Source organism: Symphalangus syndactylus, chromosome 14 (genome assembly GCF_028878055.3).
Source record: "Symphalangus syndactylus isolate Jambi chromosome 14, NHGRI_mSymSyn1-v2.1_pri, whole genome shotgun sequence".
In the NCBI taxonomy this organism is placed as follows: Eukaryota; Metazoa; Chordata; class Mammalia; order Primates; family Hylobatidae; genus Symphalangus; species Symphalangus syndactylus.
In genome coordinates, this window is record NC_072436.2 from 12,910,117 (window position 1) to 12,934,726 (window position 24,610).

The 24,610-nt window shown below is 53.7% G+C and overlaps 1 protein-coding gene across 2 annotated transcripts in view; it reads right to left on the reverse strand.

The window, feature by feature from the left end:
- Positions 1 to 23,125, reverse strand: part of TIMP2 (TIMP metallopeptidase inhibitor 2) — a 73,230-nt gene extending 50,105 nt beyond the window's left edge. Inside the window, exon 1 of one of the 2 annotated variants that reach the window (XM_055243048.2) lies at positions 22,679 to 23,125. In XM_055243048.2, coding sequence (XP_055099023.1) covers positions 22,679 to 22,808 — 130 coding nt within the window. In that variant the 5' untranslated portion in view covers positions 22,809 to 23,125. Of the gene's footprint in view, positions 1 to 600; positions 705 to 22,678 lie in introns of those variants that run through there. The other variant, XM_063617378.1, reaches the window with a different exon arrangement.
- Between the last annotated feature and the right edge of the window lie 1,485 nt (positions 23,126 to 24,610).

Sequence of the window (24,610 nt, forward strand, 5' to 3'; positions counted from 1 at the left end):
ATGAGTCCTGGCTAGGCCCACAGCAGGCTTTTCCACCCGAATACTGGGGCCGCAGCTCATGAATCTCTGTGTATCCATATCCTGGGCTGGGTCAGCTCTCCAGGGTGGAGATGGTTGGGCAAGCAGCCACTGGGGGCAAGCTGGGGCTCAGGCCTCCCCTTGACCAGCTTCACAGAGACACACACTGAGGCAGACTGACCTCCAAACTCCCAGCTGAGACGCCAGCTCCCCACATGGGGGGCTTACAGCTGATGCAACTGGTGGCTCGCTAAACACACCTCGACAGCATCAATGACCGCCTCCCTACAAACCTCAAGATCCTAAGCACCCAGCCTAGGTCAGGGGTCCCCAATCCTAGCAGCTGTTCCTGCTTCCGGAAGACCCCCCAGCCCAACTCCTCCAATAACCATATTCATCTCCAACCCAGTCCCACCAGCTTCCCTCACCTTCCTTCCCATCCCACTGCCCGTGGGGAGCCCCCGTGGTGCAGGGACTTTGCCACTGGCCTTGCGAACACATGGCTTGGAGCCCCTCCTTGACCCACTCTCCGGGGCCCTCTTGGGAGCCTTGCTAAACATCTGGGCATAGAAAGAACCTCACCCTCACCACAGATGGGAGCAGACACAGAGAGCCTCAGCCCCCCAGTGGTCTCAGGGGCCCACTGACCAAAGGTGGCTGGAATCGCTTCCCCACCTCCACCTGCAGCCTGGCCTCTGCCCTGGCTGGCTACCCATAGTGGGCTGTTGCCATGGGAACAGCAGAGCTGTTGAGCTGTGACATCATGGCAGGGGTGAGGTCAGGGACAGCTGCGAGCCAGCCAGAGGGCAAGCGTGTAGCTTAGGGGATCAATCATAAAGATTTGACTCAAGCAGCCAGGAGCCACGGGGGCATTTGAAGGTGCCTGTTTAAGGAGGTGTGGGTGAACAAGGACAGTGCAACGTACAAATGCTCGAGGCCATACCAGGCAGAGGACAGCTTCCTGCCCCCAGCCGGCAGCATGGAGACCTCCCAGGGTGTCATTCTCTCTGAGCTGTCAGGCCATTAAGGCGGTACACTTCAAGGTCAGCGTTCCTGACAACGCTTGCCATCCCTTCTCCTGTAGGGACAGCATCTGTTCACGCTTCTAAACAGCTCCAGAAAGCCATCGTTAAGCTGAAACCCACTGGAGGCGGGGGAAGAAAGAATCCCGTCAACCACCTGCCCACACAGGAGGAGAAGCCACACATACTCGGCCTCATTTGAGGGCTAGTTCCCCACAGACGGTTTGATCAGAAGGATGGGTGAGGGAAGCTGGCAGGGCGAGGCTGGGGACGAACATGGGGCACTGGGGGAGTCTGGCTGTTGGGGGGGGTCTCCAGGAAGCAGGAGTAGCTGCTGGAGTTGGGGACCCCTGACCTAGTCTGGGTGGTTGGAATCTTAAGGTTTGCGGTAAAGTGATTACTGGATTGTCAAGATATGTTTTTCGTTTGTTTTTCGTTTTGTTTTTTAGACAGTCTTGTTCTGTTGCCCAGGCTGGAGTACAGTGGTGCAATCTCGGCTCACTGCAATCTCTGCCTCCCGGGTTCAGGTGATTCTAGTGCCTCAGCCTTCTGAGTAGCTGGGACTACCGGTGCGTGCTACCACGCCCAGCTAATTTATAGATAGATAGATAGATAGATAGATAGATAGATAGATAGATAGATAGATGATAGATAGAGATATATAAATATATATATATATATATATTTTTTTTTTAAGCAGTGATGGGGTTTTACCATGTTGGCTAGGCTGGTCTTGAACTCCTGACCTCAAGCGATTCCCCTGCCTCGACCTCCCAAAGTGCTAGGATTACAGGCGTGAGCCACTGTGCCCAGCCCAAGATATGTTTTAGTAAGCCACCAGTTGGATCATCTGTAAGCAACTCACTAGAAGATTCTAGCATCCTCCACAAATTTGACAACTGAGAAATGCGGCTGGGGAATCATGATTTGGGTCCAAAGAAGTGAAAGCAACAATCCTCAGGGTGTTGTTTCTTGAGAGAAGAAGGTAAACAGCAGGAACTCGGCTAAGGTTTCCAAATCTCGGGAAGGATGAATTCTCAGGTGAGCTGAACCTGAGACAAAGCCCTTTGTCCTGGGCTGGAAGGATCCTGGAAAGGTCATCTGGTCCCTGACTCAGGGAAGGGAGGCATTCTCCCCGCAGGAATGTTCTCAACCACAGTCCACCGCCACCCCCTGCCCCCACCCATTTTTGGCGTCCATCTTCTCAGCCCTTGAGGATTAATTTTATGTCAGCTTGACGGGCTAAGGGATGCTCAGACAGCTGGGAAAACGTGATTTCTGGGTGGGTCTGGGAGGGTGTCCTGGGAAGAGACTAGCGTCTGAACCGGGGGACTGAGTAAGACGATCCCTCCTCGCCAGGGTGGGCGCCATCATTCAATCTGTTGAAAGCCCCGACAGAACAAAGAGGCAGAGGTAGAGGCAGAGGCAGGCAAATCCTCTCTCTGCAAGAGCTGGGACATCCAGGCTGGGCGCGGTGGCTCACGCCTGTAATCCCAGCACTTTGGGAGGCCGAGATGGGCAGATCACCTGAGCTCAGGAGTTCGAGACCAGCCTGGCCAACATGGTGAAACCCCATCTCTACTAAAAATACAAAAATGACCCGGGCGTGGTGGCGCACACCTACGGTCCCAGCTACTCAGGAGGCTAAGGCAGGAGAATCACTTGAACCAGGGAGGCAGAGGTTGCAGTGAGCCCAAATCGCACCATTGAACTCCAGCCTGGGCAACAAAGTGAGACTCCATCTCAAAAAAAAAAAAAAAAAAAAAGAGAGAGCTGGGACATCCATCTTCTGCCTTGGACCTCAGAGCTCCTGGGCCTCAGGCCTTTGGGCTCCAGGACTTACCCCAGTGGCCACCCCACTTCTCAGGCTTTGGGACTCAGGCTGCATTACTGCACCAGTGACCCTGCTGCTCCAGCTCGCAGACAGCAGATTCCAGGACCTCCCAGCCTTCATACGTGCATGAGCCAATTCCCACATAAATCCCATCTTACACAGCTGGATGGAGCCTATTGGTTCTGTTTCTCTGGGAAACCCTAATACGGCCCTATAGATACAAAATCTTTTATATGCTTCTTCCTCAGAGAAGATCCCTACATCTTTTAACCTCTCAGCGTGGCCTGGACGCCCATCCTAAGTAAGGCAAGCAGAAAGGTTCTAGTGAGGAGGAAATAGCACGGGGCCCAATAGGATGGCACGCTGGGCCTTCGATGGCCCTTGCAGAATGTCCGGCACGACTCCCAAGCGCTCGTCAGGTCTTTTCTGGACTGAGGACATCTCTCTGAAGCCTGGGCCGTCCTGACGCTGCCTTGGCAAGCCCTAGAAGGCAGCCCATCCTCTGGATTAATCCGCCCTGCTAAATGTTCTCTCTGGCATGGGATTCACTACTGGCCTGAGGCCAACTCAGCCTTGAAAGTCTGGGTCCATACTATTGTTGACTGCAATTAGAACCACATACTAGCAAATCCTAGCTTTTAAAAATTACAGGTACAGGCAGACCTCAGACATACTGTGGGTTCAGTTCCCTCCCGCAGAATCACAATAAAGTGAATATTGCAATAAAGTGAGTCACATGACTCTTTTGGTTTCCCAGTGCATATAAACGTTATGTTTACATTGTACAGTAGCCCAGTAAGTGTGCAATAACATTATGTCTTATCAATGCACATACCTTAATTTACAAATACTTTATCGGCCAGGGGCAGTGGCTTACGCCTGTCATCCCAGCACTTTAGGAAGCCAAGGCAGGTGGATGGCTTGACCCCAGGAGTTTGAGACCAGCCAGGCAACACAGTGAGATCCTACCTCTATACAAAAACTGAAAATTGCCAGGCACAGTGGTGCGCACCTACAGTCCCAGCTACTCAGGAGGCTGAGGCAGGAGGATGGCTTAAGCCCAGAAGTTCGAGGCTGCAGTGAGCTAAGATCATGCCACTGTACTCCAGCCTGAGCGACACAGCAAGGTCCTGCCTCAAAAAAAAGAAAAACCCAAAACTTGAAGAAATAAAAATACAAATACTTCATTGCTTGAAAATGCTAATGATGGTCTCGACCTTAGTGGGTCCTAATCGTTTTGCTGGTGGAGGGTCATGCCTGCATGTTGATGGCTACTGACTGATCAGGGTGGTGGTTGCTGAAGATTGGGGTTGGCTGTGGCAATTTCTTGCTTTTCTTTTCTTTTTTTCTTTTTATTTTTTCTGAGACGAAGTCTCGCTCTGCTGCCCAGGCTGGAGTGCAGTGGTGTGATCTCGGCTCACTGCAACCTCCATCTCCCAGGTTCACGCAATTCTTGTGCCTCAGCCTCCCGAGTATCTGGGATTACAGGCATGCGCCACCACACCTGGCTAATTTTTGTATTTTTAGTAAAGATGGGGTTTCACCATGTTGGCCAGGCTGGTCTTGAACTCCTGACCTCAGGTGATCCAGCCGCCTCAGCCTCCCAAAGTGCTGGGAGCCACCATGTCTGGCTGGCCGTTCCACTTTCTTATTATTTGTGTGTTCACTTGGAGTCGCATTTTTAAATTTCCTTCACATTCACAACTTGGCTGTTTGGCACAAGAGGCCTAGCTGTCAGCCTATCTCGGCTTTCAACACACCTTCCTCACTAAGCTTAATCATTCCTAGCTTTTGATTTAAAGTGAGAGACGTCTCGCTCTGTCTCTCACGCTTGAATGCAATGGTGTGATCTCGGCTCACTGCAGCCTAGAACTCTCAGGCTCAAGTGATCCTCTCATCTCAGCCTCCCGAGTAGCTAGGACTATAGGCATGTGCCACCACACCCAGCTAAGTTCTTTTTTTTTTTTTTTTTTTTGAGAGGGAGTCTCGCTCTGTCACCCAGGCTGGAGTGCAGTGGCACAATCTCGGCTCACTCCAAGCTCCGCCTCCTGGGTTCACGCCATTCTCCTGCCTTAGCCTCCCGAGTAGCTGGGACTACAGGTGCCTGCCACCATACCCGGCTAATTTTTTGTATTTTTAGTAGAGACAGGGTTTCACTGTGTTAGCCAGGATAGTCTCGATCTCCTGACCTCGTGATCCGCCCGCCTCTGCCTCCCAAAGTGCTGGGATTACAGGCATGAGCCACCGCGCCCGGCCTAAGTTCTTTAATTTTTTGTGGAGATGGGGTCTTGTCGTGTTGCCCAAGCTGGTCTCGAACTCCTGGCCTCAAGGTGATCCTCCTGCCTTAGGCTCCCAAAGTGCGGGAATTACAGGCATGAGTCCCCACGCCCAGTCCCATTATAGGGTAATTAATTGGCCTGATTTCAATATTGTTGTGTCTCAGGAAAGAGGGAGGCCTAGGCAGAGGGAGAGAGACCAGAAGCCGCCAGTCGGCCAGTTGGTGGAGTTGTCTGAACACAGACAACATAGATCAATTAACTTTGCCATCTCATGTGGGCACAGTTCATGGTGCCCCAAAACAATTACAACGCCAAAGACCACTGATCACAGATCACCATAACAGGTATGATAATAATGAAAAAGTTTGAAATATTGCAAGAATTATTAAAATGGGACACAAACACATGAAGTGAACACATGATGTGGGAAAAAAATGGCACCGACAGACTCACTCAACTCAGAGTTGAGCCAGCCGTGATATTCAATTCATAAAAATGCAGTATCTGCAGAGCACAATATAGCAAAGTCCAGTAAAACAGGTGCACCCATGGAATTCACATTCATTCTAGAGCAACTGGAAAATACACACTTGACAGATAAAGTCTAATGTCCCTTCATGTGTCTAAACGTTCTGGCCAGGTGTGGTGGCTCACGTCTGTAGTCCCAGCACTTTGGGAGGCCGAGGTGGGAGGATTGCTTGAGCTCAGGAGTTTGAGACCAACCTGAACAACATGGTGAAACCCCATCTGTACTAAAAATACAAAAACTCAGCTGGGCATAGTTGGTGTGTGTCTGTGGTCCCACCTACTTGGGAGGCTGAGGTGGGAGGATTGCTTCAGCCCAGGGAGCAGAGGTTGCAGTGAGTAGAGATTGCACCACTGCGCCCCAGCCTGGGTGACAAAGCGAGACACTGTCTCAAAAACAAAAAAGAAAAGAAAAAGCTATACCATGCGATGCCTGCAGAGCATCTGATGCTGTGATGTATTTAACCACGCCCCTGCTACTGTATATATAGGTGCTTCTAACATTTCCCTAAGATAAGCGAGACGGAGATGAATATCCTTGCAGCTAAATACTTCCATGTGTCCTAAATTATTTCCCTCAGAAAAACACCGAGATCTAGGGCTGCCTGATCAAAGAGAAGACTTATTTCTAAAGTCCTTGATCACTGCTGCCAAAATGCCCTTCCATGCCTCTAAACTACTCAAGTTAAGGCAAAATATACCTGTCGCCAAGCCCTTCTGAGGACAACACGCCTCTTGGCCAAAAGGAGCAAAGCGTCCAAAGCTGTGAAATCTAATCCTCTTCCCAGGGACTCGAGCCAGGATCATTCCCCTTGGATTCCTGGCACTGCCACTTTGTGGGTGACCTTGGGCAAGTCATTGGCTGCTCCCCCATCCAAACACCTGCCTTACCTCCCACGCAGAGCCACTGTAAATAAAGAAGATGTGAAGTCCTTTGTGCTGAAAAGCCTCGACAATATTTTTATGCATTTGCCTGTTTGTTTTATCCCTGCTTTCTAGAACTAGTGCACAGAAGGGAAGACCACCGCAGACTGTTCCTTTATTCCCTGCAGGAGCCAACTGGGCCAAGCGGACAAGACCTCACAACGGAGAGTCAGCGGCCAGTGATGCTCATCCCAGCTCCACCCCGACCCCATTCCTCTTGGCATACTCAGTTTCTGCCGGGGATGGGCAGGCTGGTCCTTGGCTTCTGGGGTCAGCTCAGGATTGAGGATGAAATGCGAGGAGCACTCCCAGAAGAGAAAGTGCTGAACCAGGAGCCCAGGAGAGTCATGTGTGTGCATGTCCATCTAAGCCTTTGCCCCAAAACAGTAGGTAGGTCAGGTGCAGTGGCTCATGCCTGAAATCTTAGCACTTTGGGAGGCTGAGGTGGGAGGATCATTTGAACCCAGGAGTTTGAGACCAGACTGGGCAGCATAGCAAGATCTGGTTTCTAAACACAAAAGTAAATTTAAAAATTAGCCAAGTGTGGTGGCACACACCTGCAATCCCAGCTACTCAGGAGGCTGAAGTGGGAGGATTGCTTGAGCCCAGGAGGTTAAAGCTACAGTGAGCTAGGATCACGCCACTGCACTCCAGCCTGGGTGACAGAGCAAGACCCTCATCTCTTAAAAAAATAATAATAATAATAAATCAAGGAGCCCACGTGTCGCCAGAGCTCTCCTGCCACAGTGTCAGCACATGCCTTCTGAGCATAATCCCCTGGACCTGAAGCCCATGAATGACCGCCCCCCCAGCCCAGTCCTTTCTCCCTAATGTCACATGAAGTGCTGTGTCACTGAAGCACCCTGTACCCCATCACGTGGTGCCAGAGGCCTGGGCATGGTGCAGCTGGACCCCCAGCTGCCGTGTGACCGTGGGCAAACGGATTATGTCACCTTCCTAGTGTTAGAGAGACCCAGTGGTGACGAATGTCCTCTGAACACTGTAATGCTCAGGTCTCATCCGGTTTCTGTACATGCTCTAGACGTGCAGCGTCATGCTACTGACACTCCAATACCCAGCCTTGCTGGCACTCCTGGCTTTCTCCCTTCTTCCCCCCGGCCCCGCCCCAACATTACGGGACCCAGGCCGGGCACTGTGACCCAGGAAGTGTGCATTCTCAACTAGCTGGAGCAAACAGGGCACTAGGGCACAGAAAAGGCAGAGTCACACACCTGGAGGTGGATTGTCCGTCTAGTACTGGGACCCAGTGTGATGCTTTAAGGAACACACCTGCCGTCCTTATGTGAGCTGGGCTGGGCCTTTCTTTTTAATGGACACATAATAATTGTAATATTTATGGTGTATATAGTGATGTTTAGATACATACAATGTATAGTGATCAGATCAGGGTAATTAGCACAGCCATCGTCTCAAGCATTTCTTTCTTTGTGGTAGGAATATTCAATGTCCTCCAAGCTATTTGAAACTATACAATATACTATTGTTAATTTCTTTTTCTTTTCTTTTTTTTTTTTTTTTGAGACACAGAGTCTCGCTCTGTAGCCCAGGCTAGAGTGCGGTGGCGTGATCTCGGCTCACTACAATCTCCACCTCCCGGGTTCAAGCGATTCTCCTGCCTCAGCCTCCTGAGTAGCTGGGATCTGAGTAGCTGGGATCACAGGTACGCGCCACCATGCCTGGCTAATTTTTATATTTTTAGTAGAGACGGGGTTTCACCATTTTGGCCAGGCTGGTCTCGAACTCCCGGCCTCAGGTGATCCGCCCGCCTTGGTCTCCCAAAGTGTTGGGATTAAAGATGTGAGCCAGTGCCTGGCCCATTTTTAATTACATTAATCCAACAGTGACATGGAACACTATAACTCAGTCCTCCTATCTAGCTGTAATTTTGTATCCTTTAACAAATCTCTCCCTCTCTCCTCCCCCAACCCTTCCCAGACTCTAGTATTCTCTGTTCTACTTTTGACTTCGATGAGATCAACTTTTCTTTTTTTTGGCTTTCGCATATGAGTGAGAACATGCCATGTTTAACTTTCTGTTCCTGGCTTATTTCACTTAACGTCTTCCAGTTCCATTCATGCTGCTGCAAATGACAGGATTTCATTCTGTTTTATGGCTGAGTAGTATTTCATTGTGTAGATGTACCAACATCCACAATGAAATACTATTTCATTCTTTAGCCATTCATCTGTTGTTGGACACCGAGGTTGATTCTGTATCTTGGCTATTGTGAACAGTGCTGCCAGGACCATGGGGGTGCAGGTGTCTCTCTGATACACTGATTCCCTTTCCTTTGGATAAATGCCCAGTCGTGGGACTGCTGGATCATATGGCGGTTCTATTTGTAGTTTTTTGAGGAACCTCCACCATAGTGACTGTACTACTTTACATTCCCACCCACAGCATATACGAGTTCCCTTTTCTCCCCTTCCTTGCCTGAGCTGGGCCGTTCTGATCATCTGTCCCCGTCCCTTGAACTCTTGATCTGGACTGAGGGAAGAAGGGCGGCAGAGGCGAGCTGGGGAGCAGGGAGGAACCAGGCTGTCGCAGGAGAAACAGAACAGCGCGAGACAGCCGTGTGGAATGGAAAGGGGAAGCCGATCTTCCTGCCCCACACTCCTGCCTTTCTTCCTTAAGGGCTCCTTGGACAGAGGCTGCAGGTTTCTCAGAAGCACTGTTCAGGATCTCAACATCCTAGGAGGGGCTGGGACAAACTAACTATCGAGCCCCTCCAGTGCTTTTGTTGTTGTTGTTGTTTTGTTGTTGTTGTTGTTTTGTGTTTTTTTTTTGAGACGGAGTCTCACTCTGTCGCCAGGATGGAGTGCAGTGGCGTGATCTCAGCTCACTGCAACCTCCGCCTGGGTTCAAGTGATTCTCCTGCCTCAGCCTCCCGAGTAGCTGGGATTACAGGTGCCCGCCACCACACCCAGCTAATTTAAAAAATATTTTTAGTAGAGACGGGGTTTTGCCATGTTGGCCAAGCTTGTTTCAAACTCCTGACCTCAAGTGATCCGCCCACCTCGCCCTTCAAAAGTGCTGAGATTACAGGCATGAGCCACCCCACCCGGCCTCCACTTGACTCACTCATCAAAAATTTAATCGGTAGGGTGTGGTGGCTCACGCCTATAATCCCAATATTTTGGGAGGCCCTGGCAGGTGGATCATTTGAGGTTAGGAGTTCAAGACCAGCCAGGCCAACATGGTGAAACCCTATCTCTACTAAAAATAAAAAAGAAAAGAAAAGAAAAAAAAAAATTGAGCTGAGCATGGTGGCACATGCCTGTAATCCCAGCTACTGGGGAGGCTGAGGCAGGAGAATTGCTTGAAGCCAGGAAACAGAGGATGCAGTGAGCCGAGACTGTGCCACTGCACTCCAGCCTGGACGACAGAGTGAGACTCTGTCTCAAAAAAAAAAAAAAAAAAATTAATCTCCCATGGCACCACACTGAAGAGTCTGATCCTGCTTTTACAGAAGAGGAAACTGAGGCTCAGAGAGGCACACAGTCGGGATTCAGAACGAGTCCCACTTGACTCCAAAGCCCAGGCTCTTTTCTCTAATACTTTTCATGTCGTCTCTTTTCTCTGAAATGTCCATTTCCTCATTCTGTCCCTGGTTAAGCAGCAGCTGTTGACAGGTGCTCTGACCAGGCCTCCGCCACCATGACAGGCCTTGGCAAAGCCTGCCCCACTGCCAGTTTGCTTTGCCACATCTGTGCCAGGAAAGCCCAATCAATCTCTCCCGATTACAGATCAGAAAGGGCTGAATAAACTCTCAACCCAAGCCAGATTCTGTCCCTGAAGATGCAGTAGGGGGGTCTCGGTACCCACAGAACATCCCACCACAGAAAACCAGGCTCCAGCCTGAAAGTCCATCTTCCCTGCTCTAGCCCACCCGTGTGCTCAAGAGCACAGAAGAGGTTGGTGAAGGCATCGCATCTTCAGCATGGGCTTGGAGAATGACACCCTGCAGGTTCCACTTCTTCCCAGGCCACCTGCTTGCTTCTGGAAAGCAGGGAACAGGCAATCCGGGGAGAGAGGAGCCAGCCACATATGGACTGGGAAGCCCAGACCTGTGCCATCAGCCTGCAATGACTTAGGCTGGAGATCCGAAAAGGCTTCTATGAACGGCCAGCTGGTAAGTAATTTAGACTTTGAGGCCCATACAGTCCTTGATCACCGCCATTCAACTCTGATGCTATAGCACAAAAGCCACGTGGGTTTGGCCTTACCAGTGGGCGTGGCTGTGTTCCAAGAAAACTTTATTTACAACAGGCCAGGCACCGTGGCACAAGCCTGTAATCCCAGTACTTAGGGAGGCCGAGGCGGGCAGATCATCTGAGGCTGGGAGTTCCAGACCAGCCTGGCCAACATAGTGAAACCCTGTCTCTACTAAAAATACAAAAATTAGCTGGGTGTGGTGGCAAAAAGAAAAAAAAAAAATATTTACACCAACAGGCCATCAGCCCAGCAGTGGGTCTAGTTTGCCAACCGCTGGAAAAAGCCAGCAACATTTTGGGAGGCCGACTGCCGGCTACAGGACCTCGCCACACCAACAAGGGCTGAGACCCGCGGCTCTGCAGGGCTCTGACAACAGCGTTTGACCTGAGTCTATCCACGGAAACATCAGGTGAACTCACGTTGAGGCCCTACTCTGGAAGCTGCAAAATTACAGATGATGGCTGCGCGGCTCTGTGAATGTACTCAAACCACTGAACTGTGCACTTCAGAGGAGTGGCCTCATGGTATGTGAATTACGTCTCAATAAAGCAGCTCGAAAGCAGGCTGGGTGCAGGGCTTCACGCTTGCAGTCCCAGTGCTTTGGGAGGCCGAGGTAGGAAGACGGCTTGAGCCCAGGCGTTCAGGACTAGACTGGGCAACATGGCAAAACCCCGTCTCGACAAAAAATGTAAAAATTAGCTGGGTGTGCTGGCATGCTCCTGTAGTTCCAGCTACTTGAGAGGCTGAGGTAGGAGGATTGATTGCTTAAGCCCAGGAGGTTGAGGCTGCAGTGAGCCATGATCATGCCACTGCACTCCAGCCTGGGTGACAGAGCAAGAACCTGTCCCAGAAAAAAAACAAAAAAAAACAAAAACCATAGGCCGGGCACGGTGGCTCACACCTGTAATCCCAGCTTCTCTGGAGACTGAGGCAGGAGAATTACTTAAACCCAGGAAGCGGAGGTTGCAGTGAGCCAAGATTGCACCACTGCACTCCAGCCTGGGCCACGGAGCGAAACTCTGTCTCGGGGGAAAAAAAAAAAAATTCTAGGCAATGGATACAATCAGGGCGATTCTTCTTTCTTTTTGCTTAAGTGTCTTTTCCATGATTAACACGTATAGTTGTGTAATTATTTTAAAGTTAGACGGCATTTGGGACATGAATGGAGAGACAGAGAAGTTTTCTTTAGGATGGGGAGAGGCGGAAGGGACGGCTTCCTCTGAGAGGGTGCACGGGCTGACCTGGGAGAGCAGGCAGCTGCAACTAGCACTGGGGACTGCCTGACTTCCCCTTGTGTCCTCAGAGGCACAGATTATACCCCAATATTTCATTGCTTCTTGAGAAGATTATTGGCATTCATCTGCCTTCGAAACTTTGGCTATGCTTTTTTTTTTGAGATGGACCCTCGCTCTGTCTCCCAAGCTGGAGTACAGTGGCCCATTCTCGGCTCACTGCAACCTCTGCCTCCAGGGTTCAAGTGATTCTCCTGCCTCAGCCTCTTGAATAGCTGGGATTACAGGCACCTGCCACCACGCCCGGCTAATTTTTGTATTTTTAGTAGAGATGGGGTTTCATGATGTTGGCCAGGCTGGTCTCGAACTCCTGACCTCAGGTGATCCACCCACCTTGGCCTCCCAAAGTGCTCGGATTACAGGGATGAGCTACCACACCCAGCCGAGCTGTTTTTTTTTTCTTTATAGACAGAGTCTTGCTCTGTCCCCCAGGCTGGTACAATCATAGCTCAAACTCCTGGGCTCAAGTGATCCTCTCACTTCAGCCTCCCGAGTAGCTGGACTACAGACACGTGCCACCAGCCCCTGCTAATTTTTAAATTTTTAATTTATTTTATGTAGAGATGAGGTCTTGCTATGTTGCCTAGGCTGATCTGGAACTCCTGGGCTCAAGTGATCCTCCCGCCTCAGCCTCCCAAAGTGCTGGGATTACAGGCGTGAGCCACCACGCCTGGCCAGTCTGGGCTTTTTTTTTTTTTCTGATGGAGTCTTGCTCTGTCACCCAGGCTGGCATGCAGTGGCGCGATCTCGGCTCACTGCAACCTCTGCCTCCTGGGTTCAAGCGATTCTCCTGCCTCAGCCTCCTGAGTAGCTGGGATTACAGGTGCCCGCCACCACGCCCAGCTAATTTTTGTATTTTTAATAGAGACAGGGTTTTACCATATTGGCCAGGCTAGTCTCAAACTCCTGACCTCGTGATCTGCCCACCTCGGCCTCCCAAAGTGCTGGGATTACAGGCACATGCCACTGCGCCCGGCCCAGTCTGGGCTTTTGAAAGTACTATGCTCCGAACATTTTTCTAGGTCATAAACACAAATCTGCAGTATCATTTGAAATGTCTGCTCACTCTGTTGCAGTAGGGAGAAAGCTTAACTGATTTAGCTTATCTCCAGCAGACAGGCAAACCTCATGAACAAGGCCAGCCTCAGGAACTCCTCTCCCTCCTCAGTGGCTCCATCCGTCACCCGTAGAGTTCCGGCCCAGCTCCACAGCCTAGACCATCCTTCCCCAAGCCAACGTCAGTCTGAATCAGCACCATTCTGTTGACATACCTCCTTTTAAAAGCCGTCTCCCTCTTTTTTTTTTTTTCTTTTTTTTTTTTGAGACAGAGTCTCACTCTGTCACCCAGGCAGGAGTGCAGTGGTGCGATGTCGGCTCACTGCAACCTCTGCTTCCCAGGTTCAAGCGATTCTCATGCCTCAGCCTCCTAAGTAGCTGGGATTACAGGCGTGCACCACCACGCCCAGCTAATTTTTTTATTTTTAGTAGAGATAGAGTTTCACCATGTTGGCCAGGCTGGTCTTAAACTCCCGACCTCAGGCGATCCACACACCTCGGCCTCCCCAAGTGCTGGGATTCCAGGCATGATTCCACCGTGCCCGGCCTAAAAGCCATCTCTTCCTTTACTCTGCTATTTCCTAGCCAGCTGACCCTGAGCAGGTTCCTTAGTGGGCCTGCGCCTCGGTTGGATCGTCTATACGATGGGGATGAGGATAGGGAAGGAAATGGGTTGACACTAGTGAAGAGCAGACCTCCAAGCCCTTGGCACCTCTGCCAGCTGTTGTTGTTGCCACAGTCATTATCACCATGTCATGATTCACCTCTCTAGCTGCTCCCCGGCCTCCCTCAGGGCAGGGTGGGGAGGAACAAGAACACCAAGACAGGGAGAGTCAGGGTTTGATGCAGAAAGAGCTGGTGTCCCCCACTAGCTCCGAGAGCCTCCTGGGAGGCAGGAAATTCGCCTCTCCTTTTTGGCGGTGTGGAAGCGGAGGCAGAGAGAGGCCACCTGTCCCAGATCGCTCTGCTGGACTCAATCTGGGGCCAGCATTTGACCCCCGCTCACCCTGTTTGCTATGAATGTCAGCTCCCCTCGCTACTGCTGGCTCCCTTCCCCCTCAACGCTCCGTTTCCTGTTCCCTCCAAGGCCCCGTTACACAATTTCCACTGTCTGCTCAAGTTCTAGCTCAAATCCCTCTCGCCGAGACTTTCTGGTCACCAGATTCCAGCAGAACTCAACGGAGACCTCTACCCGCCTGAGCTCCTGACCAGGATAGAGGGCATCTGGCTCCCGGGCACTGGGTCAAGCTCCAAAGGCATCTCCTTCTGTGTCTGCCCACGACCCATGGCCCCGCCCAGGGCCTGCCTTCCATCTTCTCGGTCTTCCCCACTGCAGGTGGGAGCTCTGCTCCCCTGGTAACTGCGAGCCTCTCAACACCACCTTCCTCCTCAGTGTCATCCCCCTCCTGTCTGCCCCTCTCTGTCTCCCCCAGTGCAGGGGCCATAAAGCCTTCCCCGGAGTCCCACTGCCGGGTCTCCAGGCTTCGCTGCTCCGCCTGGGCTCAAGCCTGGCCATACTTTGTTCTAATGACTCTGTCCCCCTGTGGTACATTCTCTACCACAGCCACCCTGGGCTCCCCACACCCACCCCAGGACCCTTCCTCAGGGCTTATCTTAGCTCTGATAAGATCCACCCCTCAGGGCCCACAATCTCAACAGTGTCCTAACCTCGATAACAGTCTCTAGCAAGAGGTGCAGCCTGCAAGATGATCTTCGCATTTCTGCGCTCACTTCCTTGAAGACGGGCACCATGGCTTTGGAGTTCGAGACCAGCCTGGCCGACAGGGTGAAACCCCGTCTCTACTGAAAATACAAAAATTAGCTGGGCATGGCAGCGCACACCTGTAATCCCAGCTACTCGGGAGGCTGAGGCAGGAGAATTGCTTGAACCCAGGAGGCGGAGGTTGCAGTGAGCCGAGATCTCACCACTGCATTCCAGCCTGGGCGACAGAGCAAAACTCTGTCTCAAAAAACTAAATACATTCCTTGAAACACTTGCCATAGTATTTTTGTGTATGGTAGGCACCCAAATTCTATTGTAAAACAAAATATAAAAACCCTTAAGTGAATAAATTCTGTAAGAAGCAGGTATTTAAGACACAGACACCAGGCCCTTCCTAACTGGTGAGGTCTGGAGTTCCCTCAGGCCATGTGTGGTCCAGCTCTGATCAGAGTTTGAGATAAAAGAGCAGCTGCCGTCTACAAAGGACGCCTTCCCCATGGAAGACAACCACAGAACCTCCCAGGTCTTTGGAGCCATCCCTGAGACCAGCTAGGAGGCCAAAGGACACTGATGGCATCCTTTCCCCAGAGCTGGTTGAAGATCTGCCTCGGACTCCCCTCGGGGTAGTAGTGTCTGAGCGGACCCTGGCTGTCCAGGGTGGCCAAGTGCAGAATGAGGGTGGGAGAGGAGAGAAAGGCAAGATCGTTACCATTGCTCAGCTGAGACTACGCAGATACAGCAAACAGAAGACTCGAAACCTATAAAAAGACTCCTTTTAAATGGCAGTGACTTGACCTTTGGAGGGCCACAGGCACCTTTGAGAAGTTGGCGGCTGCCACTGTCCACAAAAAAACACACACGCGCGCGCGCACACACACACACACACACAACTTCACTTACAGTTTCCAGGCTTGTGACCACCCCCAAACCAGCCAGGCCTATCTCTGGCTGGGTGTTCATACACTCCGAGTTAAGACCCCTCTTTTATAAAGACTGTTCCTCAATTTGCTTCTTAGCGCAAACACACTCACGACCTGACTTGCTGGGGCTCTGAAAGCTTTCCCTGGGCTCCAGTCTGACCTGGCTGGCCGGGGAGCAGCTTAGCCCTCCGCTGTAAGGTGGGATTCATCCAGGCGGGGTCTCTGTGCCCTTCCCTCTGCTGCTGCACAGCCACGCCCCAACAAATGCACAAGGGCACCAGGGCGTCAGGGCACAGGCTCCAGGGACTCCAGCCCGCTTAGGCTGCAGGAGTCCAGGCAGGTGGGCCCTGGGAGGTCCTGGGGACACCAGCTTCATCCTGCCTGCCACTCTGAGACATCCATGCTCCAGACCATCTCTCCATTGGGAAGTCTGGGTCTGTCCCCCTTCCTTCCTCCCAGCAATCTCAGGGCAGCTCATCTGCCTGCTTACTCCACCCCCCAACACTGAGGTGGTCAGTCTCCACACTTTCTGTTCAGACCCATGGGCAACAAAAACAAAACCTTGGCCAAGCACCCACAACATCAGATATTCATTAAAAAAGTATATACAGGCCAGGCACCGTAGCTCACACCTGTAATCCCAGCAATTTGGGAGGCCATAGTGGGCAGATCACTTGAGCTCAGGAGTTCAAGACCAGCCTGGGCAACATGACGAAACCCCATCTCTACAAAAAATTCCAAAAATTAGCTGGGCGTGGTGGCTGCTTGGGAGACTGAGGTGGAAGGATCGCTTGGGCCCAGGAAGTTGAAGCTGCAATGATCTGTGATTGCACCACTGCACTCCAGCCTGGGTGACAGAGCGAGACTCCGTCTCAAAAAAAAAAATGATATTCAGAGTACAACTCTGAATCCGTATGCTAACTATTCATAACATTCCTAGCACCCAGGCTGTACTGGGCACCCCTCTGGAGATGACTGGTCTATGCCAACTTTGGCAGGCGGCAGCAGCACCTGGAGAGTCCTGAAACTGGTGCCACCCCTAGGTCCGCTCCAGCACTCAGATTTAGGCGGCTGCCTTCTACCAGGCTCCCTGGGCAACGCCTGCTGTCATTCCACAGCCAGAACATCCTTGGTGGCTGCGTGGGCCCCGGGATGGAATGCAGATGTCGCGTGACAAGCCAGAGCTTGGCCCCAATCTCCTTGTGGGTCCCCCTGAATCTCCAGGCTCCTCTTTGGCCTACTCTGCACCCAGTACTCTCACCTTTCCTGGGGCAGTTGGTCCCTTGGCTTAGAACACCTGTGCACACCCCGCCCTGCTGCCGCTAAATGACCAGGGGGTTACAATCCCCAGCACCGTCCTCCAGATGTCGCCTCTTCACCCTCCCTAACCTTGATTTCTTCACTCTGCCCTCCCCTCTTGAAAAAGACCATCTGCTGGGCGCGGTGCCTCACGCCTGTAATCCCAGCACTTTGGGAGGCTGAGGGGGGCGGATCACGAGGTCAGGAGATCGAGACCATCCCAGCTAACACAGTGAAACCCCATCTCTACTAAAAATTCAAAAAAATTAGCCGGGTGTGGTGGCGGGCGCCTGTAGTCCCAGCTACTCGGGAGGCTGAGACAGGAGAATGGCATGAACCCAGGAGGTGGAGGTTGCAGTGAGCCAAGATAGCGCCACTGCACTCCAGCCTGGGGATAGAGCGAGACTCCGTCTCAAAAAGAAAAAGAAAAAGAAAAAAAGACCATCCTAGCCACGCAGCCACTTGCCCTCAGTCCCTGGTTTGTGAGCCTGTGCGTGCACCGGGGGACAGAGGGAGCGTCCAGGGTACGCACCCCTCCTGCCCCTGCCACTGCCACGTCTGCCTGTCTTTGCTTCCTTCTTATCTCCTCCTCCCTGCTGTTGCATCCGTCCTTGCAGCTGCCTGGGAAGCCTCGGGCAGACCCCTTGGTTGTTTCGGAACCCAAGAGGTTCACCCCTACACGCGACCCCCACTGCATCGAGTCAGTGGTTCTGCATCAGGACTGGAGATGGCGGCCTGCGCCTCTCAGTCTCCCAGGAGTCATCTATGCGCTGTTCTCCATGTGCTCAGACGTCGCCACAGGGTCTGAACCTCTCAGCCCACACCAGTGGCATCTACCTAGCAACCTGGCTGTGACAGCAGGGAGGAGGGAGGCAGGTACCGGAACCCACCTGCAGCTCACAAACCACAGGCCGGGACTGCGTAAGTGGCTCTGCACCCTCAGAAGGGTGCAAATGGCGGAGGCCCGAGAGGCTCCCAGGCTGGCACTGTCCTCAGATCCCCAGATAAGGAGAAACGTGTGTTGTCGGGAGAGCTCCTTCCAGCACCTGCCATACCTCCAGGCTGCGCACAGCTCTCCCTGCTCTTCCAGTCTCCCTGCCTTGGGAGCTGCCAGTAATTCAGGGGCCAGTGACTCCCCTGGCGGATCCTGTCCCTCCAAGGACACTGTTCAAAACCAAGCCGAAGAGCCTCAGTTCTCCCCACAGCTCCCTCCTCAACCTACCATGGGGCCTTCTATCCTCACATCTTGCAAATGCATTTCACATTGTCACATGATTACTTCTGAATTTTGGTTATTTCGAAAGTTTATCTGTTGTTAATTATTTACCCAAACCACACTGAGTGGACTGACTTTATACCACACCCGGGCAGTTGAGGAGGGGAGGCCTGCTCACCATGCCGGGCAGCAGGAACCCCCTTCCACACTGCCTGGTGCCGAGATGTACCACCCCCTGCCTCCCCCACCACAGGGATAATGTCTTGCTTCTCCCTTACGTCCCCTGGGACAGAGGCAGCCACTCCATAATTGCTTGTTGAAACACAGACAAGCCCAATATGAAAATCAAGATGAACAAAACTGACAATACAGATCGATCACATACTTCGCACAACGAGTCGCCAACAGTTTCTTTAAAAAGCGCCACCCCCACCCCCTCGCATGGAAGGCCTGACCCAGCTCCCATGAATCTGATGCTGTGTTGCTTTTCCTGAGCACGTGTCCTGAAGACAGAGCCATTTTTGACTGGGTGCTGTGTGTTTTCTGGGGTGGCCCCTACTATCTGTCTGGTCCCTGTCACTGTATCCCCCAGGAACCAGGTTACCCTTGGCTGTTCACCCCAGGAAACAGCAGGTGTTCCCCTCTTGGTTGTGGACCCCTCTCTAGCTGGAGCTGGAGCTCCTCGGGGGGTTTGCAGAGGACAGCTTCTGGAGATGGGAACATGTGAGGAAGATGTCATCGCAGAGGTCTTCTAGGATAATGTGTGGCTTTAGGTACTGCCACCCAAGCCAGAGGAGAGGTTTTATTCTCTGCATCCAGAGAGCTCCTGGCTTTACCCTTGAGTCCAGAAACAGGCCCAAGCAGCCTGAGTCTGCCAAGTAGCTCAGCTGGCTAAGTGGCTCCAGGCATGGTACTGCCTGAATGGTGAGCCCAAAGCTAATTTCCAGCCAGATCCCTGTAGCTGTGCAGGCTGGCAGTAGATGTGAAGGATTTCACTGGGTGAGAGGGAGCCGGGCCAGCAGCGCGTTTGAATAGTGCTGTAACTGAGACACAAAATGCTTCCCGTTTGTGCTGGCCTTGCTGGAAAGGACAAGGACCTGGGGCCTTCCGGGAAGAAATCAGGTCATCTCTTACCATCCCTTATCCTAAACATCACCACCTCATAATGAATTATCTTTGCCGACCACAGTTCCGGTCCTACCAGCTGCAAGAGCTGCTAGGGAGATACCTCCCAGAAATCCTTAGCCGGGCAGACAGAAATCTGACTGTTTCTTAAGCCAATTGCCTCTTGTAGACACCAAGCCATTTAACAAGCCTGCATGCAGCCAAGAGTAAAAGGAGCCAGCTTGCCACATAACAAGCCAGGCTTTATTAACCCCCACTGTACCCCCTTTCTGAGACCCCTGGGTCACAGCCCTGGTTAAATCACCTGTGGGCCTTTTAAAACTGCAAAAGCCGAAGTCTGAGCACGACCCTCTGTATCTGCAAAGGGACCCAGACCTGAGCAATCTTTAAGAATCTTACAGGCAATTCTGCTCTGAGCCAGAATGGGGAACCATTGCTGAGAAAGTCACAAACCTGCATCGCTTCAAGGAAAATCGAACACTGGAGAATAGACAGGCCACTGTCGTCCCTGTGGGATTTGTTCTGGGGCCCTACCCTAGGATGTCCTGGGTTGTTTATCCCAAGTTGGTTGAGCACAGAAAGGGTGACTGGGAATAAGAGAAGGCAGCCTGGTGTATGGGCTGAATTGTGTCCCCCCTCAAATGCACATCTAGTCAGATCCTATGAATATGACCTTATTTGGAAATAGGGTATTTGTTGATATATCAAGATGTAAGTCATACTGGATTAGGGTGGGCCCTAAATCCAATGGCTGCTGTCCTTATAAGAACAGGGAAATTTGGCCGGGCGCGGTGGCTCACGCCTGTAATCCCAGCACTTTGGGAGGCTGAGACAGGCGGATCACCTGAGGCCAGGAGTTCGAGACCAGCCTGGCCAACATGGCGAATTCCTGTCTCTACTAAAAATACAAAAAATTAGCCGGATGTGGTGGCGGGTGCCTGTAACCCCAGCTACTCAGGAGGCTGAGGCAGGAGAATTGCTCGAACCCAGGAGGTGGAGGCTGCAGTGAGCCCAGATCGCGCCATTGCACTCCAGCCTGCTGTCTCTAAAAAAAAAAAAAAAAAAAAAAAAAGGGAACAGGAAAATTTGGACACAGAGACACACAAGAGAGAAGGCCATGTGAAGACAGAGGTGGAAATGGAAGTGATGTGTCTATAAATGAAGGAACATCAAGGAGAGAGGCCTGGAAGAGATTCTCCCTTGCAGCCTCCAGAAGGAACTAGCTCTGCGGACACCTTTTCAGACTTCTGGCCTCCTGAGCTACAGAGAATTGATTCCTGTTCTTTTAAGCCCCCCGATTTGTGGTCGTTTGTCACAGCGGCCACAGGAAGCGAATGCCCTGAGCTCTGCAGTGCAACTCTGGCATCTGACTGGGCCTCTGAGCTGGGATGGGGTGAAAAGTTTTAGCTACAGGATGATTTTGATGCAAAGATTTAGACACAAATGCCAGGCAACCCAGAAGAGGAGAGTGCTGCGCCAAGCATGAAGGAGGCGGGAGGCACGCACTGCAGCCCTCCACCCTCTGCCATCCTGGATCCACCCCCCACGCAGAAACAGCTCCCAGCTCAGTGGCCGCCTTAACTTATGCCAAGCAAGGACAGAGTGGCTGCCTGGACATTCTCCCACACAGCTGAGGAGTGTGTGTGTGGGGTGGGGTGGGGGGGAGGGGTCCCAAGGCCCAACTCCTACAAATCCAACTCCCAAGTCCTTTTCTCCGCAGCCTCCTTCTGGGCCTTTGCTGCATCCTGCCCCACCACGTGCTGGTCAGCCAAGGAGCCTGGACAGGCCTGCACTCCTCGTGGACCCCCAGAGAAAGGCCCATTATGGCTCCCTCATCAAAGGAGCCTCTCCTTCACCCACAAATCTTGCTGAGCACCAAGGCTAAACTGGGGAAAAGACCTCATTTCCCCCAAACTGGATTTTGTGGAAACTGTGACACAGGCACACACCACGCCTTCCACCCAGGTGGCCTGAGCCACCTGAGACCTGTGATCTCAATAGATTGGCGCAACTGAAAACTTCCCCAGCTGGGCACGCAGCTCCCAGGGCTAACTGGGGTGGGGCAAGAAGCCGTGGGAGGGGTATGGGAAGGGCGTGGCTGACAGCAGGAGAAACAGAAACTCCCACCTCCAGTCTAGGCAGGTGAGGGGGCCCCCGCCTTGCTCCATCTGCCCTGGACAGGTCACTCGACTGAGACTCAGACATAAGAAAGAAGGAGGACAGGGGGCTCTGAGACCACCTGCTGTGTAGCCAGACTTGCCCCAGGAAAACCATGCTGACCAGCAAGCACCAGGCCCGCAGAGGCTTGAGGTGCAGGACCAGGGTGGAAACTTCGGGCCAGCGGGTTCCTCCCATTTCTGCTGGTCCTTCCCGTCCATGGATCAGAACAAATAACTGGGCCCCTCCTCCCTCCTCCATGGCGCCTGTCTTTTGGGGGCTAGGAGTCCTGAGGTCATGGGTATTTGCTGGGGAATCTGAGCAGCCGCACAGTCCCACGTGCCGGGTCCGGTCACCAAAGTCTCCAGCTTTTGTGGACGTCCCGAAAAAGCGGAACATTCGGGGGTCCCGGTCCCCGCCCAGCCAGTTTGCAAAGCCTCCTGGGCAGGGCACAAGCAAGGAGCCAGGCCAGGAGACGCCACCGGATTTTTCACCTGCCCCTCTGGGCCTGTGGAACCTGCCTCGGGTAGGGCGGGCTTCCATCCCACCCTGGCTTGATCGGGGAGCCCCCAAATGGGGCTGGTGGGAGAAGCCCCAGCAGAGAAGCCCTTCCCCACCTAGCCCCAAGCCCAGAGAAGCCCAACTCCCACCTCATTTGCGAAAGTTTCTTCCTGGGGTCCCCAGTCCTCCAGCCCCCCGCCCCCACGCCGTGTCCCCCACGCTCCCCGCCCCCAGCGCTGGCATCCCAGGGCGCGCCGCCTGCCAAAACCCAAACTGGCTCCCTTTTCTGGGGCTGGAGCTGCGGCGGAATTTCGGTGGAATTTTGAGGTTGAGACGCATCTCGGCAAAGAGAGGGAAAGAAAGGGAGAGGAGGGAGGGGAGAAAGAAAGTCGGCTCTGGGCGTCCACTTGCAGGATTCGAGAAGGCGCCGAGGGACCAGGAGGCGGGCGCTGGGGTCCCTCGGCCAGCGGCGGGCGGGCGGGGCGTCCGCGAACCCTCGGGGTGGCGGGGAGGTGGGGCCCCGCGCGGGGGCTGGGGTCGCCGCTCCTTACCTACATCTGCATTGCAAAACGCCTGTTGCGGGTGCACCGGAGAGCAGCTGCAGGCGTCGGCCGGGCGAAGCAGCGTCGCCAGCAGCAGGAGGCCAAGCGCCAGCCGCAGGGTGCGGGCCGCGGCGCCCATGGCGGGCCGGGGGGCTGGGCGGGCCGGGGGGCTGGGCGGGCGGGGGCCGCCGCCGGGGGGTCCGGTCGCTGCTCGCGGCGGCGGGCTGGGGGCGCGGGCGGGGGCTGAGCCGGGGCCGAGGCGGGCCCCTCCCGCGCGGCTCACCCTCCTCACCTGCCCCGCTCGGCCGCGCAAACTTTCTCTCCTCTTTGTCTCGGGGGCGCGAGGGGAGGGGCGCGGGGCGCAATTCGCCGGGCGGGGCGGCGGGGTGGGGGGCGGCGGGCGAGCGGCGCTGCGGCTCCCAGCGGCCGCGCTGCCTTCTACGGATGTGTTTGCTGCGGGCTTGGGCCGGGCCGCCGTTTTATTGCGCTCGGAGGATTTTCTGCTCCTCCTCCCGGTGGCTGGCGGCCAATGCAGGCTCCGGGCGCTCCCAGCAGCCCCCTCCTCCCCCTCCGCCCGCGCCTCCCCCCCAGCCCGCGCTTTTGTTGTGCCCGGCCTGGCACGTCGGGGGCTTCCCGCACCACCTGGCGCCCGCGGCCCGCACCCGCGCGGGGGTCCCCGGACGCCCCCAGCCCCCCGACCCCGGTCCCCGCTGCGTGGCCTTCTGCGCCCGGAGTCCCTGACTCAGCGCGTGGGACTCGCGCCCCGTCCCTCCAGGGCACCGGGCGACCCACCCGCTACCCTTTCCCCTCCAGCTCGACTCTGGAGGGCTACGCTGCTCCGTCCCCCGCCACCCCGGGGTCCCTTCGAGCCCAGCCTCGGGGCGAGCCAAGGGGTGTCCTTTGGAGCAGAGGCCGTTCCCTGTCGCCACCTCCCCGTTTCTGTGGGCGGGTGGCCTATTGAGAAACTGACAGGATCCCTTTTTCAAATGGAGGCCTCAGAATTTTAAGTGCGCCTGGCCAGTTTAGTTGGGGGGTGGGGGGGTGCGGTTACTGTGAACAAAACAGGATTTTATATAAACTGGCCATATTTTTGACCAGCCAACAAGAGACGGGGGTGGGCCCAGGCGCCCAGGAGCCAGTAGGATCGCAGCAGAGGCATTGGCTGGGCTCCGCTCACAGTTTCCTCTCTTAGCCCACAAATGTGGGAGCCGAAGGACTTTTCCCAAAACAGTTTTGTGTTCCAGGAAAGACCCAGGCATAGGAAGGGATGAACATGTATAGGGTAGTGAGGCGAGCTTCCTGGCTGTGAACCTGCTTGCGCCCGCTGTGGGCACCCACCCTGTACATCCGGTGTGTGCCCCGTGGGGCTCCGTGGACACTGCTGCACTCAGGTCAGCACTCCAGCCCTCAGGTCAGCTGCTGCCCTCAGGTCAGCATTCCAGAGTGTTTGCAGTCCAGCTAGGGAGATGGAAGCCCAGGAAAATGACACAAGAAGAATCAGGGCGGGCACGGTGGCTTGCGCCTGTAATCCCAGCACTTTGGGAGGCCGAGACGGGAGGATCACTTGAGGCCAGGAATTTGAGACCAGCCTGGCCAACATTTAGTAGAGACAGTGAAACCCCGTCTCTACTAAAAATACAAAAAATTAGCCGGGCATGGTGGTGGGCGCCTGTAATCCCAGCTACTCGGGAGGCTGAGGCAGGAGAATGGCGTGAACCCGGGAGGCAGAGCTTGCAGTGAGCCGAGATCGCGCCACTGCACCCAGCCTGGGCGACAGAGCGAGACTCCATATGAAAAAAAAAAAAAAAAAAAAAAAAAAGGCCGGGTGCAGTGGCTCACGCCTGTAATCCCAGCACTTTGGGAGGCCGAGGTGGGCGAAGCATGAGGTCAGGAGTTCGAGACCATCCTGGTTAACATGGTGAAACCCGGTCTCTATTAAAA